The sequence below is a fragment of the Ursus maritimus genome, unplaced genomic scaffold, assembly GCF_017311325.1.
Source record: "Ursus maritimus isolate PB19 unplaced genomic scaffold, ASM1731132v1 scaffold_27, whole genome shotgun sequence".
Classification (NCBI taxonomy): domain Eukaryota; kingdom Metazoa; phylum Chordata; class Mammalia; order Carnivora; family Ursidae; genus Ursus; species Ursus maritimus.
The window spans coordinates 22646437-22663070 of NW_024425230.1; the positions used below are offsets into that span (position 1 = coordinate 22646437).

Consider the following 16634-nt stretch of genomic DNA (forward strand, 5'->3'; position numbering starts at 1 on the left):
GGTTTAGTAGAGTCAATTCTAGTCCAAATATCTTTCAGGGGGAAGGTTGGTTCCCACGTATGTGTGGGCATGACAGATAGTGTTTAACCATGACGGAGGCTCACGAGCAGAGAACACTGGATCAAACATTGACAGGATTCAGCAAGCCAGTGACGGTCAGAGGCCCTACAAAGAGGTGCTGGGAAAATGGTGTGAAGTTTTACAATTTTTGAGGTGAAGGGAGGTTGCAACAGTGGCTTTCTAAGTCACGATATCCACTGGCCTGGGGGCCTCATGGGGTTTTCCCAGCTTTTTAGGACTAGCCCATGTGTAGAGGACAGAGTGATTAGCAGCAGAAGCAAACCAGAATGAGCCATAACTATTAAGCCTCTGCCCCCTTACAACGACGGAATTGGGGTTTCAAATCAAACTGTATGTGTATTTAATAACACAGGTTGAACATGAAAAGTCAACACTTGGTGGTTAAGAATGCTGTCTTTGGAGCCGGGCTGCCTGGGTTTGATTCCAAGCTCTGAAAACCCATGTTGGATGGATTACCCAAATGCCGTGAGGCATACCTTTCTTATTTTTAAAATGGGATAACAGAATTGTGAGAAGTAAATAGGATAATACATCTAAGAGCGTGGAACACTGCTTGGCACAGAGCAAGCTCTTCATGAATTTTAGTTAATTTTATCCCAAAGCTGCTCTTTCTCTTCTTATCTGGACTTTAGGGAAAAGGACTAGAAAAGAGCCCTGAAATACCCTAAAATATTTTATAAAACATACTGTAGGCCTTAATTATTCCAGTGAAACCTCCTGATCTCTTCTTCCAAAGCGAATTTTCACGCTGCATGTCCAGATGTTATTTTACCTTGATGATGCGAACTTGTGCCTCATGCACCAAGACAGGCAGTTTGCTCCCAGGTCCTCCTGCTTAGGGACATCTTCAAAGGCCACACCCACCGTGTAGTTGGCAAGCTCGTCCACCTCCACCTCCCAGTAGTGGCGCCCTCGGATCGGAATTAGAGTCCCCATGACAGCAACACACCTGGGTTTAGAAAGTGGGAGAGTATGTGTGATTTGGGGGCGACCCCAGCCTGGCCGTGCCGGTGAGTGATGCCAACTGTTGGGGCCGGTCAGCGGGTGGTCTGTAAGCATGGAGAGGAGTGTTCTGAGCACCTCCTGTGTGAAGCGGCCGCCCTCAGCTCGCAGGGCTCATCTGATCGATGCTGAAGATCACAAGAGGACTATCACGCTTCTGGTGGAAAAGGCTCTGTTTGCATTTTTAACTTATTGACCTTTGGAGTAACAAAAATAAAGGTTTGGTTCACTTGTCGATAAAAAAAAAAGAAAGGGAGTGAAACCTCATGGAACTCAGCATCGTCAGGAGAACCATGTGCTCGAGGGTCAGAACCAGCTCGCGGGTCTTTGAGGTGATGCCTGTCTTGGGGGCGGCCACGGGCAGAAGACGGGGAGTCGCATCACAGAGGCAGATCCGAGAAGAGTGAAGAGCAAATTCCTCACAGCTGATCAGAATCTACCTGCAAGATGCCACCGGAACAACTGCACTTACAAAGGTCAGAGTTACGTTTTGTTTTACAACAAGACCGCATTCTGCAGAGAAAGGTTCTCGTGGGAAATCAGACCACATCAGTATCTCCAAAATGAATACTCACTCCACCTCCGGCAGGAAATTCCTGCATTAGCCAAACTCTAGGTGCCCCCCCAATCCCTAGGCCTATTTGTTGGGCTGTCATTAAGACATGATCTCTACTCTCAAACCCCAGGTTCTATTTAGTTAATTAATTACTATGTGAAGAAAGGCAGACGGCCACCTGCAGGGCCTCGCCTGGATGTGCCTGGAGTCTTGGAAGCCCGACTACCCTAAAGTCTCCCACAAATGGACCTTCAGAGCTTGTCTGGAGGTTCTAGCAGGGGAGTGCAGCTACTCCTCTACCCCTGACCGAATGGTACTTCTATCTGGAAGGTCGTCCTCTTCGACCCCTTGTGCGGCTTTGGGAGGGATACACATGGAGCAGTGAGGGAGGAAGGGGACCCCCGCCTAGCCAGCCAGATCAGCCGCATCAACCCTGGCGATCCCTGGGGTGACAGATGTCACAGGCAGATCACCCTCACATCCTCAAACCCCAAGTTCTGAAGGCCACGCAAAGCTTGGGAAGGAGACCACACGTGAAGCCTCTCCTCTGTAACATGAAGCCGTCTCGACTCCCATGATCCAGACCCTCATCTCCACTCACCTGCTGTCTCTCATTCAGAGTGTCCCAAACAGAACTTACGCCTTCCTACCCCTCCTGCCAGCCAAACTGGGTTTTGCTTGTGGTGCGGAGGGGTATTTACTCCTCATGTTTTCTCCATTTTGGTTAACAGACTCACTATCTACCTAGTAACCCAAGGCAGCAAAGGAAGACAGGAATAATGTAGTGGTACCGGCTCAGCTTCTGGTTGAATTCTGACCCCAACCCTTACTAGCAGTGTGCCATTGGGCAAATTCCTTTACTTCTCTGTGCCTCAATTTTCTCATCTGTCAGATTGGACTGGTGATGGTTCGGACCTCACAGGCTGTCGTGATGATTCAGCGAGATCACCCATGTAAAGCACTTGGGAGTGTGTCTGGCACTTGGTCAGCGCTCCACAGATTACAGCCCCTGACCCTTCCCTCCCCCGCCTGCCCCGTAACCAGCCTGCCGCTCTCCCTGCTGCTGTTCCGTGCTGACCCCCACCATCCTCTCAGGTCTCCTTGCCCCCCTCCCCCCAACTTCCCCAGCTCCCACTCTCCGCCAGTGTGATCCTTTTGGAATGTAAATCTGACCCTGTCGCTCGCCTACTTGAATTCTCCACAACTGGAAGGGTAAGATCCAAACCTGTGTTGCACTGGAACGTGTCCATCTTTCCTGCCTCATCTTCCACCTCCCCCCGCTACGGACCCTACACCGCTGACACGCTCAACTGCTCGTAGTTCTCCAAACAGACGGACGGTCTCTCTGACTTCTGCTGTTTGTACGTGTGGAAGGCTCTTAATCGGCCTTATTGGCCTGGAGGACTCCCATTTATCCTTCCAGCCGTTCCCGTGCAGGAAGCCTTCCTCCTTGGGGCTCCTACAATGCCTCATCCATACTGCTACTTATCTTCCGTAGGTGTGTCTCTGACACCTGCATCTCCCCCACTTGCCAGTCTGAGTCAGGTGGGCGGGGACAGTATCTTCATCTCTTTACCCCCAGCACCCAGCATAGTGTTTCACAGAGAGACTCGTAACAGGATCCTGAAATGGGACTAACTCAGCTTGGCTGGACCCCAGAAAGCCAAGAACAGAACAATAGACAGGGAGCTCTCCCCTATTTCCACGTGAGGTGCTAGACCTCCTGTGCAGGACTCGGTGGCCAAAAACTGTTCTGCAACTTTCAGTGCATCACCAAAGGGCTGGAACTGAAGGTGCTTGAGGCTCTGTCTGCCCAGGGAGCTTGCCTGTGGTTCACACGCACAGTGAAGGAGCAGTGGCCCGGTCAGAGGTGGGTGCTTTCAGGGGACCAGGTGTGAAGGGAACCCACTGCAGGAAAGCTGTATCCACGTTGTTCTTGAGAAGATCCTGTCCAAGAGAGCTTCCTGTGAGGGCCCAGGAGACCTCGGCAGACCTCGAGCTGTAGCACTGGGTGCGGGGGTTGATGGGTTGTGAGGGGCCACCGTGGGGAGGGGACTGCCAGCAGAGGGGCCTCACTGGGAACTGCCTGAGAGAGACACACACATCACACTGGTACCAGCCAGGTACCAAACGGGTTGAAAACAGGACAACAGGCCCAAAATGGAGTCCATCATACTAAGCCCCAGGTCACCAAACCAAGACAAGTCCGTTATAGCTCAGCTCCCTCAGATATGGAGTCTTAAACCAGTCAAGCAGCCATCGCCTGATGAGCACTAGTGAGGGGACGTGCCTGGTAGACCCTGTTGTCCCCTGAAGGATATTAACCTGCCACAACCACCCATTTCTTTGCCTACTATCACCTCCTTGCTCCTGCTCGCTCGGCCCATGGAAGTCTTCCACCTTGTACAGCTCCTTGGAGCTCCTCTCTGCCTGCTGGACCGAATGCTCCCCAGTTCATCCATCAACGAATAAAGCCAATAAGATCGTTAAAATCTACTCGGTTGAATTTTTTTTAGAACACAGGTAAGACCTTTATCGCTTCCTACCCCGCTCCATGCCCCCCCACCCTGGGCTAAACAGGCAGAGGTGGGCAAGGATAAAGTCGCTTCCCACTGTACCCTGTGCACACTGACACCTACACACAGTAGGTGCTTAACACACACACAGTAGAAACGCCAGCAGGGAGCCAACATCAGAGGAAGAGCCAGCCCCGGGAGAGTCGACCCAGGCAGGGAGGCTGGGTACGGTTTGCATCAGTGGCCCTTGCGGCCCCCAGAGGAGAGCCATTTTCCTCCTTAGGAGATCGTCCTGACTGTAGATCTAACCCACCACGACCTCTTCTGTTCCTGACTGCTGGGAAGCTGAGAACCACGTTTCATGTGCAATCCTGGAAGTGGAATTCACTCCTGAATGTACCGATCTGTGTTCTTTCTCTCCCACTGCTTTGACTTTTCTATTTCAGTGGTGCGTATTTGCGCCTGAGTTCAAGTCCACTTTAAGTATTTGGAAAGAAGTAAGACGTAAAGAAATGGTTTCAACGTGAATGGAGCGCTCAGGCCTGGAAACAGCTACAGATCTAGACAGACGGCGCCCATCTTTGGGGGACCGCCGCTCCCTCAGATCAGGCACTAGTGCAATCCCCGTCTTCCCCACAGACTCTGGCTCAGGCTCCATTGTGGGTTTTCATCAGTTTTAAAATAAGGTTTCACTGTATAGGGGAGGGAGCTCGGGGACCAGCCCTGGGAGACGGATGTCCTCATTTCTGCTCTCCCGCTGCCTGCCAGCGTGACCCTTGGCCTGTCTTCATGGTCGGACTCCTCCCGCTAGGCCACCCAGGGCCAACCTCCACGGCCACACATGTGTCTTCGGCCCACACCGGCCAGACCCTTCCCCTCCACCTCCCCAGCCTCCCCACCCCACCGGACCCCTCGGCCCCCATCCATTTCTGGGACCTCTTTCCCTCTGCAAGGCGGCATCTGTCATCCCCCACTTTCACCTGAACCACAACGAGTATTAGAGAGGTTCACAGAACGTTCCAGTGAGCGGCTGATAAAAAGTACCTGGTAAACCGCGTGTTGCTAGGGAGCGGCTCCTTCTCGGTTTTCCTTCCGCTGCGCGTGACTGTAAACCCATCTTCGGAAATGGTCAGCCAGGGATGGCGGGTGTGCTGGTTCAGGTGAAAGCAGCTGCCTGCGAAGGCGGAAACACACGGGGACCCAGCCCGTCACTGCTGCCGCCTCTCAGCAGCCTGGGCCTCTCGGGGTCCCGCCCTCCTGCCCCCCCCCACAGTCTCCCACGAGCGGTTTACAAGTCTTCAGGCCTCACAATCACCCTCAGAAACAGCTGTGATCTCTCTCCCTTGTAGAAGAGAGCACGAAGCCATGGGTGGTTAAAAACTCAACCGGCAAATGACACAACTCCAGTTTGCACCCCCAGGGCCCTTTGATTCCAGAGGCTTTGCTCTGAACCCAGAGGCTGTAAACGCCGGCTCGCGGACAGGGACCTCTAACCCACCTGCCCGGGGAAACAGGAATGGAGATTCTGAATGCTCCCCCTGACAAAGGGAAGTGAAAGTCAACATTCCCATTAGGGCCCTCGGAGAGAGGGAAGACCCTCCCCCCCCCAAGCCTCCTCTCCCCACCAAACCCCTCGGTCCTCATCCATTTCTGGAACCCCTTTCCCTCTGCAAGGCGGCATCTGTCATCCCCCAAGTCATGGTTAAAACAAAGCTCAGCACAACGTGGCACAAAAGAGATTTAAGAACAAACTGTTCAGTAAAAAAATCCATCATTTGAGAGCGCAGTGACTCATTCTCCACTCCTGTGTCTTAGCCAAGTTGTTTTTCCCAAGTTCCTATCCTGTCACTTCTCTTCATCTCAAACCCGGGTTCAGGCGTCACCGTCTCAGCTCGGAACCCTCAGCCCAAGACCTGAGCTGAGATCAAGAGCCAGGCACTGGGGCGCCTGGGTGGCGCAGTCGTTAAGCGTCTGCCTTCGGCTCAGGGCGTGATCCCAGCGTTCTGGGATCGAGCCCCACATCAGGCTCCTCCGCTAAGAGCCTGCTTCTTCCTCTCCCACTCCCCCTGCTTGTGTTCCCTCTCTTGCTGGCTGTCTCTCTCTGTCAAATAAATAAATAAAATCTTAAAAAAAAAAAAAAAAAGAGCCAGGCGCTTACTGACTGAGCTGCCCAGGCACCTCTTTCACAAATAAACTCTGAAAAAAGTGGTCTGAACAAACTCAGTGGGAGACGACTGAACAACCTAGAACTGCCTTACCTTTCACTCTGTTCTCACCGGCACAGCCAGAGTCTGACATTTCAAAACACCAGCTTGGCACAGGAAGGGAGGAGGGCCAGCCAAGTAAAGGCAGGGCCGGGTGAACAGAACAGAAACACCTGAGTCCCCACGCCAGCACGAGCCCGCACCAGCTCCGGGGTCTCCAGGGGCCCCTCGGCTGGTTCCTCCCCATCCGTGTGGAAGACACACGTGGGAACTGATCACACAGCTCTCCTCCTGGCGTTGGGAAGGACGACAGTATGACACGACATCCCTCCGGGAATGCTCCCAGTCAGGGGGCGGGTCCGGCTCCCTGCTTCCTACCTGCCCGCCGCCCCATCAGCCGCCCGAGCGGGACTGGCTCTGTGGGCTCCCGGGCACGGTGACAAAGCTCAGAATCCACAGCTGAGCAGCGCCGGGAAAGCAGAGTTACGGAGCGTTGCTAGTGATGTCTCTGCTTGCTCAAGACCTAGACGGGACATGACAGTATGACAGTTGTGTGACAGGAGGACGACAAGTGAGGAGGGGAGGGGAGGGTGCCGGGCTTGGTGGTGTGGGCACCCCGCAGGGCCAGACAGGGCCTAGGAAGAGGCTCAGCAGCCCGGGCCAAGCTGGGCCTGTGGGCGGGTGGGACAGTCTGGGGCTGACAGCAGACACAGGAGACCGGCCAAGGGCAACAGCTCCTGCTGGGGATAATGATGCCCTCCCAAGGGTGGCGTGCGGCCTGTGTGAGTGATGAGGCGTCTGGCCACCCAGGTCCGGGGTGACAAGCCTCTAGCCTACCTGAGGGCATGGAAAAAACCCCTGAGTTGTAATGTTTGCTCTGCCACCAAACTGCTCTATGACTTGGGCCTCCAGTCTCCTGTCTATAAAATGGGACCCCAGGGCCTTGATGTCCCCAAACCCCTTCTGGCCTGACTTGCCGTATTTTCCAGCAAAGTCATGCAGCTCTGGGCTGCCACACGGTGGCTCCTGTAGGCCCCTGGCAGCGTGTGGCCCGGGCACTTACCTGTGGTGCGGACTGTCACAGGGTCGCTCCTTGCGCTGGGGCCCCCCACGTTGAGGGCTCGCACGTAGATTGTGTAGCTCTGTCTGGGCTGCAGCTGCACCAGGGCCTCGCAGGCTGGGATGCCCACAACCGACCTAGGCAAGAAGCAGAGCTGCGGTCACCGCACGGTGGAGCCAGGCGGCCAGGCCCCAGCACCAGGCCTCCCTTCAAAGCTGGGAATTGAAACCCAGCCTCGCACTCCCGTCCAACAGTGGCACAGCCAGGAGCGTGACCTCCCAGTCCACTTTCCTCGTTCCTTTGTGACTCCTGCTGTGTGTGGACCTCTTCCCTCCGGGTTCCCCATCCTGGGGACCTAGCCCCACACCTGGCATTTAATTCTACTAGACACGAATACAGGCCCATAACTGCCACTGTCTATTCCTGCAACTGCTAGAGCCATTTCAGTTCAGGGGAAAAGAGAAGCCTCCGGGGTGACGCCCGTTTCCGGATACAACGCCCCTACCCGGCAAGGTCTGGCTGTTCAGGTCACCCTGAGGGCTGCAGCTCCAGGCCAGACGGGCACTTTCCCACTTTGTTCAATAAGTATTAACCATGAACCTTAGATTCCCGGCGCTGTAGAAAAGAGGCTCGGGGGGAAACTAACGTAGTCCCTGGCCTCACTGAGCTCACAGTCTAGATGGGAAGAGAGGCGCTCCTCAAGCCATCGCTGGAGGAAACGGAAGGTGGTAACCATGACATGGTGATGGCGTACTACAGAGTGCCCGATGCTGCAGAGGGGACTTCTGAGCTGAGCTCTGAAGAATGACTTGGGGGGCGCCTGGGTGGCTCAGTGGGTTGGGCGTCTACCTTCGGCTCGGGTCATGATCCCAGGGTCCTGGGATCGAGTCCCGCATCCGGCTCCTGCTCAGCAGGGAGGCTGCTTCTCCCTCTCCCTCTGCTGCTCCCCCTGCTTGTGCTCTCTCTCTCTCTCTCTCTCTCGCCCTCTCTGTCAAATAAATAAATAAAATCTTTAAGAAAAAAAAAAAAGAATGACTTGGAAGTCCCTGGATGAAACAGGGACAGCAGTCTCCTCCGTAGAGGAGGCACATGGCAGGAAGGAGCACAGGAAGTAGGAGAACTAAAACATGACAGTGCGGCTGGAGCCAGACAGGGGAGAGAAGCCGGTATGGCATGAACTAGCAGGAAAGGGCTAGTCTGTGCGAAGGAATTCTATCTTTTCTTCAAGATGATTAGATTTGTAGTAGGCGAGCGGGCACTACCCCAGACCTAGGTCACAGGCCACACACCATTACGGGCTGGTCCTAGGGGTCAGGTGCTCCTAATGTGTCAGCATAAATTGCAAAGGAAATCTGGATCGTTCTGGTGTCCAGAGCCACCAGGCCCCTTCTGCCCCCCTCCTGAGTACTTCTAGAACTACCTAGGTCAGCCTGATACAGCTGTGGACACATGGATTCTAATGGAACAGAGGATGTGTGGGACAGATGGCCAGGCTCCAAGCCCGGCATCCAGCAGAGAAGAACCCGTCTTCCCTACCAGTTGACACCCACCCTGCCTCCTCCATTTCTTCCGAGCCAGGTGGACGCACTCCACGCCCCATAGCGGGGCATCCCCTGGACATCCTGGTTCATCCTGGCTGCCTGGCCGGGTCACTCCTCTTGTGTAAACTCCGGGGCTGCCTAGTTGTAAACCAGCGGAGCGTTCCATGTGTCCTCGGCTGCACACAGCTGCACACTCGCGGGACCCGCGGGCCGCTGGGGTTGCTGACTCCAGCCCTCACCCACCTGTGAACGCCTTCGCTCCGCCAACAGGTGTGGGCGTGAGCCTCCAGACCCTTCCACCACGGGCACAAAGTTCTTTGCACACTGAACTCTAACCTCTTTTGTTTTGCCTCATGATGCTCTCCCTCCCCTCAAATTCCAGCCGGTGGGTCTTTCGGTCCATCCAGCACCTCGAGCATTTGTTTGTTTTCTTGTGTTCTATTTGCCCCCACTCGCTGGTCAGCTCCGTAGGGGAGGGAATGTGTCTGTCTAGTCTCCCAGAGCCCAGGCACAGGACTCGGCACCGCCGAGGCCGGCAATACTTGATGAATGAATGAACGGTAAACCGTCGTTGGGCTGAGAAAGCCACCCCGAGGTTTAACCCATTTATTCACTCGTCATGCATCTTCAGTAATAGCATTCCAGCAACTTCTTTTTTTAAAGATTTGATTTGAGAGAGAGCACGAGCAGGGGTGGGAGAGGCAGAGGGAGAGGGAGAGGGAGAAGCAGACCCCCTGCTGAGCAGGGAGCCCAATGTGGGGCTCGATCCCAGGACCCTGGATCATGACCTGCGCCGCAGGCAGACGCTTAACCGACTGAGCCACCCAAGCGCCCTATGTTCCAGCAACTTCTCATGAAAACGAAGCAGCCCCAGATTAAGGTTCCCAGTGTCCCAAACTCTGACCTTCCCTCCGGACCCCATGGATTTCCTGAGCTGTGTCACCGTGTCAGGTGTCAAGGCCTCTTGCACCCAGCAAACGCCCCCCGTGACTCACTCAGTTACGCCCGACGCTTCGGGTGTTTCCGCCTGGGTCAGCTCCACCGTGTACGAGTCCACGGGATTCAGGTTTCCAGACTCCCAGCAGATGAGCGCGGCCTCTTCGCAGCTTCGTATCTCTTTGCTTTTTATAACGGGAGGGGAAGGCGCTGGGTGCAGGACAAAGGGAGAGATGAACAGCCATTCTGCTCACACCCAGCCAGTGTGCCCAGAGCCTGGCCAGACAGCACGACCACTGTCTTTGCACAAAAGAGATTCAGTGCAAGAAGAAGCAAACCAGTATCTCTGTCTCCCCAACCCCGGCTGAATTCCCCAGTGTGATGGTATGTGGGGTCTCTGGGAGATAAGGAGCAGGACATCTCTATGACAGCGAGCCCAAAGAGCTCTGTGGCCCCTTTCTGCCGTGTGAGGTCTCCGAACCAGGAAGGCTTCTCATTAGACACTGAATATGCTGGCACCGTGACCTTGGACCCTCCAGCCTCTATAACCGTGAGCAATAAACTTCTGTCGTTTACGAGCCCCTGGGTCTGTGGTGTTCTGTGATGGCCACCCAGGCGGACCAAGACACGGGGCATCCCGCTCCCATGTTCCTCGAGCAGAAGGGGGTTGAAAGGTGCTACGGCACTGTGATTGTGCGCAGGGCTTTTTGATATTTTGAGACCAACTCTGAGCAAATGTTCCTTCCACACTAGGAATACAGATTTGGTGTATTCAGTGAAAGAAAACTATACAGCTATCCCTGCCCTGCCAAATCGAGGGCCCTGCCACATCTAGAAAGCCATGACTCCTGCGTCCCAAGTGGGCCCCATTACCTGTCATGTACACCGCACGCTCACTGGCGGGGCTGGGGCCAGCCCTGTTCTGAGCTGTGACCCAAAATTCATACTGGGTATTTGGCACAAGATCTGTCACTGAGCAGTAGGTTTCTTTGACAGTCATTGTAAACTCTGGAAAAAAAGAAAAAAGACAAGAATTCAACTCCAAAAATAGGCCAAGTAGCTCCCCATGAGTTGTGCTGACTCTCCCTGTAGCAGGTAACAAAACTGGCCGCAAACCCCTCCCATCCCTGGAGGTGCACTCCTCCGCAATGTGGTTCGGTTTTCCCTCCATCCCTTGGTGGGCTCAGCCGTGGGACTTGCTGTGGCCAACGGGACAGCAGCAAGCAGGATGCTGGCAGGGGCTCAGGAAAAGCCAGCGCACAGGGGCTTGTCTTCTTGCTGCTGGGAACACGTCCAGTTCCGTGTGAACCAGCCTGAGCCAGCTCCTGGACAATGAGACCAGATGCCATCCAAGTCATCCCATCCATCGCAGCCGTGTCCCCAGATCAGTAAGGAGGCCATCCCCGACCATCCAGCCCGACCCAAGCTGGCCCAGACCAGAAGGATAGCCAGCCAGCTCACAGAATTAGATGAAATAACAAATGTTTGTCATTTTAAGCATCAAGTTGTGTATATATGTGTGCGGTGGGGTGGGGTAGGGTATTGTTACACAGCAAAAGCTAACTGATACACCTTCCAGCCTCCTGGAAGGCAGCGATAACTCACGAATCCACTGTCTGACAACAGTTCCTTTATTACAAAGTGGCCTGTTTAAAAGATCTTCACAGATTTGCCAGGACACAGCCCACACACACTGGCTTCTTCCGTGAGTCTGCCGGGAGTAGCAACGGAGTGGATTCATGACAAGAGCTGGGCTTAATCAGCTCTGGCTTCTTGGTCCCTGACCTCCCTTCTAAAATCTTCCTCTCTCCCCACTGTGTCCTCTCACCCTCACTGTCTGCTCCCCTTATTCTGACCTCCCTCAGCATCACTTAAACTTACCTTTCCGAAGAATTCCCCTTCCTGGTATGATGCCAAGTGAAACAAGTCAATCAGAGAAAGACAATTATCATATGATCTCACTCATATGTAGAATTTAAGAAACAAAACAGAGGATCACAGGGGAAGGGAGGGAAAAATAAAACAAGATGAAATCAGAGAGGGAGACAAACCATAAGAGACTCTTGAATCCGGGAAACAAACTGAGGGTTGCTGGAGGGGAGAGGGGAGTGGGGATGGGGTCACTGGGTGATGGACATTAAGGAGGGCATGTGATGGAATGAGCACGGGGTGTTATAGGCAACTGATGAATCCTTGAACTCTACCTCTGAAAGTAATAATACAGTATATGTTAATTAATTGAATTTAAATTAAAAAAGAATTCCCCTTCTTTCCTGGTCCCTGGGCAGAAAAACCGTCCTTGCTTTCAGCACCTAGAACCCTCCACCTGCCTGGCCTGGTACAAGGAGCACAGCTCTGTGCCAGGTGCCTGCAGACTTGACTCTTGTCCTGCTTCTGCCAACACCCAATGTGTCCCCACAGACAGCTCGTTTCCCCCCGGGGTCTCTGTCTCCACGTCCATAAAGTGGAAATCCCCAAGGCCCTCTCCCCCAACCTCACTCTGCCTCCATGCACACAGGACAGGCCCTGCCAGGCTAGCCTTGGTTCTCTGATTCCTCCAGGGGCTCAGCTGGGGCTCCTCTACTGTCTGACCCTCTCTTCTCAACAGATAAATGGCTTATCTGCTATGTGGGGCGGGGGGAGCAGCTACCCCAGGCCTAGCCCCATACCAGCCAGCTCCATTTCCCCAGGAAGAGGATGGGCCGCTCACAGTGGAGGTGAGGGTCCGTTCCCAGGAATCTGCTCAACCTGGGGACGTGGGTCTGACAGCAGTGGCCCGTCCAAGCTGCAGAGGCCCCCTCACCCCTCACAGGGGGGTGCAGGCTACCCTTCCGGTCTCTACCAACACAGGGTTGCTCTGAGAAGAGCCAGCCAACCCTCCCGTCGCATGCTAGGCCCATCAGAACCCAGACAGCCCAGCTGGGCCTCCTCAAGGTAGGACGTCCCCACCCTTCCTGCACACAGTGCAGCCAGGGACTCATCCCAGTGGCAACACTGACCTGATAGCTCTGTCTACACTCCAGACACCTTAGCCTGGTCTTGTGACTCTCTCCAGCCAACTTGCCTTTCTCGCCCTTTCTGCCATGCTCCCCTGCCTGCATCAGCTCTCTAGGTAGTTCCCAGATCATGACGGCTCCAAGGAGCTGGATGCGCCGATTCACCCACCTCTGCCCTTCTGACTGCTGGGAAGGCAGGGCCCTGGCCTCTGAAGGCCCTCAGCCATTGCAGAGCACGAGTGTGCTCTTGGCAGAGCCTCACCTGCTTGGTCCTTCCCAGGCGAGCTGTCCTGCACTGGCCGGTAGGACAGCTGATAGCTCTCCACGGTGTCATCGGAGTACAGACTCCAGCACACTCGGACGGAGGACCCCGTGGCAGAGTTGGGGGCCTGGGGGTTTATCACTGGAGCAGAAGGAGCTAGACAAGGAAAAGGGAGAGGAACAAACACAAGTGAGGAGGCTGACGTAGACGTGTGGGATGGGAGTGGCCCCGGTCACAGAACTACTGGTCCCCTGGCCCATCTACGGGCTTTGGAGGTGGAAGCGGCAGCCCAGGTTGGACAAGGTCAGGAAGGTCAACCCTCCCAAACTTGAACCTGCGAGCAACTCTGGCAAACCCACACAAGTGTGGGGGCGGAGGGCTCAGTGACAGGGACTAGGGCTGGGGTGTGGTCTGCCAGACCTGCCTTAGGTCTGGGTCCTTTGACCCCTTCCACGCCATGCAAAGAGGCAAGACAGCCAGGACCACAGTGGTGTGGCTACAGCCCTGAAGTGAGCCATGGAGGGAGAGAAGTCTTTGACAGGGAAGCTCTGCTTTCTTTAGGGACCCACCCAACAGCCACGTCTTCGTTATAACGAGAGAAGACTGGGTTGGGTGCCATTGTGCTTTTGAGAACCACCGTCTTTAGAGTCCATCTACTGAGTCAATTTGTTTATTCTCTGCAGGTTAGGACTTCTGCCTCCCTATTCCCCCGACTCACACATAACTAGGAGACACTCCTGGTTTTTCCTCCCTGACTCTTCTCCCACGGCAGCACCTCCCTCCAACCCGGGCTTGGTGCAACAACCTTCACTTCTGATTTTGACACTGCTCAGTCCGGGTAAGAGCACAACCAAACTCCAAGGAGTTTACTTAGCCACAGCTCAGCCCTTCCTCTCTGGAAAGTCCTAACATGACAAAGGAGGGGAGGAAGAGAAAGAACCCGTATCCCCAACTGACCAAGTTCGGGAGGGACAGCAGATGTCCTTCTATACCCTGCAAGGAACAGCCCCGCAGCAAGAAGAGCAGGAGCTGCAGTGAGAAGGGGGGCGGCCCGGGGCTTGGGACCCGCTCGGGAGGCTCCATGCAGGCAGGAGGGGGATGGTCTGCACGGAACCTGGACTAGGGGGGGAGGTGTCCGCGTGTCTCAAGCACTGACTTGAGTGACAGTGCCTGTCCTCCAAATTCCGGGGCCTGAATATTTGGGCAGCACCATCCCTAGAAGGGGAAGGGATCATCCCATAGACGTCATAGCTCAGTGAAATCACTGCTTGAGCCATGAGTCTAAGAATGGCCTCCAAGTTTTATAATTAAGGATGTCCATTACAGTGTGGTTTCTAGGGAAAAAACCTAGAAACATCCCAGCATCCAATCCAGTTGAGGATTAAATAAACAAACAAAGGTATAGACCCACTAAAACGATGTCATAGAAGACCTTATCGGCGCAAGAAAATATTAACCATAATTGGTTTGATTAAAAAACAAGGTTACAAAACAGAATAATTCCCTTTTTATTTTAAAAAATCTGGGTAAAGGAAAAACCTAAAATGATATATACAACATTTTGACAATGGAGTTGGGTGCTGGTGAGAAAGAGAAGGTGAGCAGTCAAAACAAAAACAGCTGAATTATAGTATTATTGTTAGAAATAAGTAATCGCAACAATATGTTTAAGAGTTATCTTGTACCATGTAACGTGTTATACATATATCACCTCACGTAACTCTCACCGTATCGCCGGGAGGCATTATGATGTTCATTTTGCGGGAAAGGAAACCAAGACTCAGAGAAGTTAGGCAAGTTGTCCAGAGTCACACAGCTAGGAAGTGGCAGGCCTGGGACTCTCAATAGCTCCATGGGATTCTGGAGCTCATCTCCTAGCCACTGTGCTACTCAAGTGAATAAAATTCAGGCTACTTACTTGGAGTAACTCAGGCAGGCGAACAGGTGTTTATGAATCTGGACAGGCTATAAACAAAAGGTATTTCAAGGCTGCCCGGGGCCTGATGTTGGCTCCCTGGAAAGTGAGGTAGGCACTTATCCCGGGGGAGGTCAGCCTCTGCTGTCCCCCTTACAAGCCATAAAGATGTGAAATTAGAGTGAAAGAATACTTGCTTCTAAATCTTTATGATTTTTTTAGCCATCACAATGGCTAACTCAAAGCTCAGGGAACTGGAACTTTGTGCGGGGTGTACACACAGGTGAATGCGCACCTGGGATGGTGTTAATGGAGCCCATTAGCTGTTCCACATCAGAGAAGTCCAGAGTCTGGTCTTCAAAGTCAGGCTGTGTAGAGATCTCCACATCTGTTTCTGTATTCAAGAACTTCCCAAGTCTGTTGGTATAAACAGACACACCAATGAGGATGAAGGGACACACTCCTTAGGGTGGGTCTACTGCGCTGGGTCACTAGCAATACACGAGAAGGGCCTCTTTGCTGAATTTTTACTTCTTTATTTTAACATGCTGCTGGTTGCCTTGGGCTATCTGCTTTCGTGACTGACCCAGGACATCTCCAGTGGGGATGGGTGGGACTGATCTGTGCGTCGGAGGGGAGGGGAAGGGAGGGGGTTCAGCTGGGGGCATGCACAGGTGCTGATCTGGAAGTTCCCGTCCCCACATCACCCCAGGCCCCAAGATGTACAGACTCTGAGGTTTCTTTTCCATGGGGCCAAGCATACTCAACCTGCTGACGGTGGATGGGGGCTCTGAGTGCTCTTGACCCTGGCAGTCACAGGGTTTGTGAGTGGCAGGGGCAGAATCTGAAACCGGGTCTGTCCTTTGCCAGAACCTGTTCTTTTAACCCTTATGTTATCAAGCTTCACCATTCATGTTGCTTTACAGACATTGTCTCATTTAATTCCCATAAAACTATTCCTGTCTGCAGATAAGGAAGGTGGGTCCTAGGCTGGCTGGCCTTGCCCAGGGTCATGGGCAGGGGGGTAGCAGGATTTGAACTCCTGTCTGACTCCACGATGTGCATACTTTCTGCAGTGCATAGTCTGGGTTCTGGCACAGCTAGGGGATGCTAGGGACACTGGATCCTGGTTCCTCCTGGTGAACGGAGGGGCTCATGGAGGAGACCCGACCACGCGTTTGCTGGCTGGGCCTCGCCATACACTCCCTTCCAGCCCTGGGATCCTGAGATTCAATACTAGTGGGTCCTTGTGACCCCCATCTTCCCTCCAAAGCCAGTGCTATTTGATCTTAGGGGCAGACACGAAAGCTGAAACCGGGACCATATACCCAAGGGGAACTGAGTCTATTTGGAAAACTAGAGGAAAAAGGAACAGAAGAAGAAAATATGTTTCAGTACAAAAGTATTACCTGTCAGCCATAGCCACGGCATCCTAAAAAGGAGGAGGAAAAGGAGAAAATATCAAACTGATTTTGGAAACAAATTTCTTGCTTGCGTATAACACCCAGTGCTCCATGCAATACGTGCCCTCCTTACTACCCATCACCGGCCTATCCCATTCCCCC

At 53.6% G+C, this 16634-nt stretch overlaps 1 protein-coding gene across 2 annotated transcripts in view; it reads right to left on the reverse strand.

Moving 5' to 3' along the window:
- FSD2 (fibronectin type III and SPRY domain containing 2) overlaps window positions 1-16634 on the reverse strand; it is a 46992-nt gene that overhangs the window by 4048 nt on the left and 26310 nt on the right. The window contains exons 6-13 of one of the 2 annotated variants that reach the window (XM_040642851.1): window positions 16479-16501; window positions 15365-15486; window positions 13155-13310; window positions 10770-10904; window positions 9956-10106; window positions 7423-7556; window positions 5200-5329; window positions 854-1030 (exon numbers count right to left, since the gene is read on the reverse strand). In XM_040642851.1, coding sequence (XP_040498785.1) covers window positions 854-1030; window positions 5200-5329; window positions 7423-7556; window positions 9956-10106; window positions 10770-10904; window positions 13155-13310; window positions 15365-15486; window positions 16479-16501 — 1028 coding nt within the window. The remainder of the gene's footprint in view (window positions 1-853; window positions 1031-5199; window positions 5330-7422; window positions 7557-9955; window positions 10107-10769; window positions 10905-13154; window positions 13311-15364; window positions 15487-16478; window positions 16502-16634) is intronic. The other variant, XM_040642850.1, reaches the window with a different exon arrangement.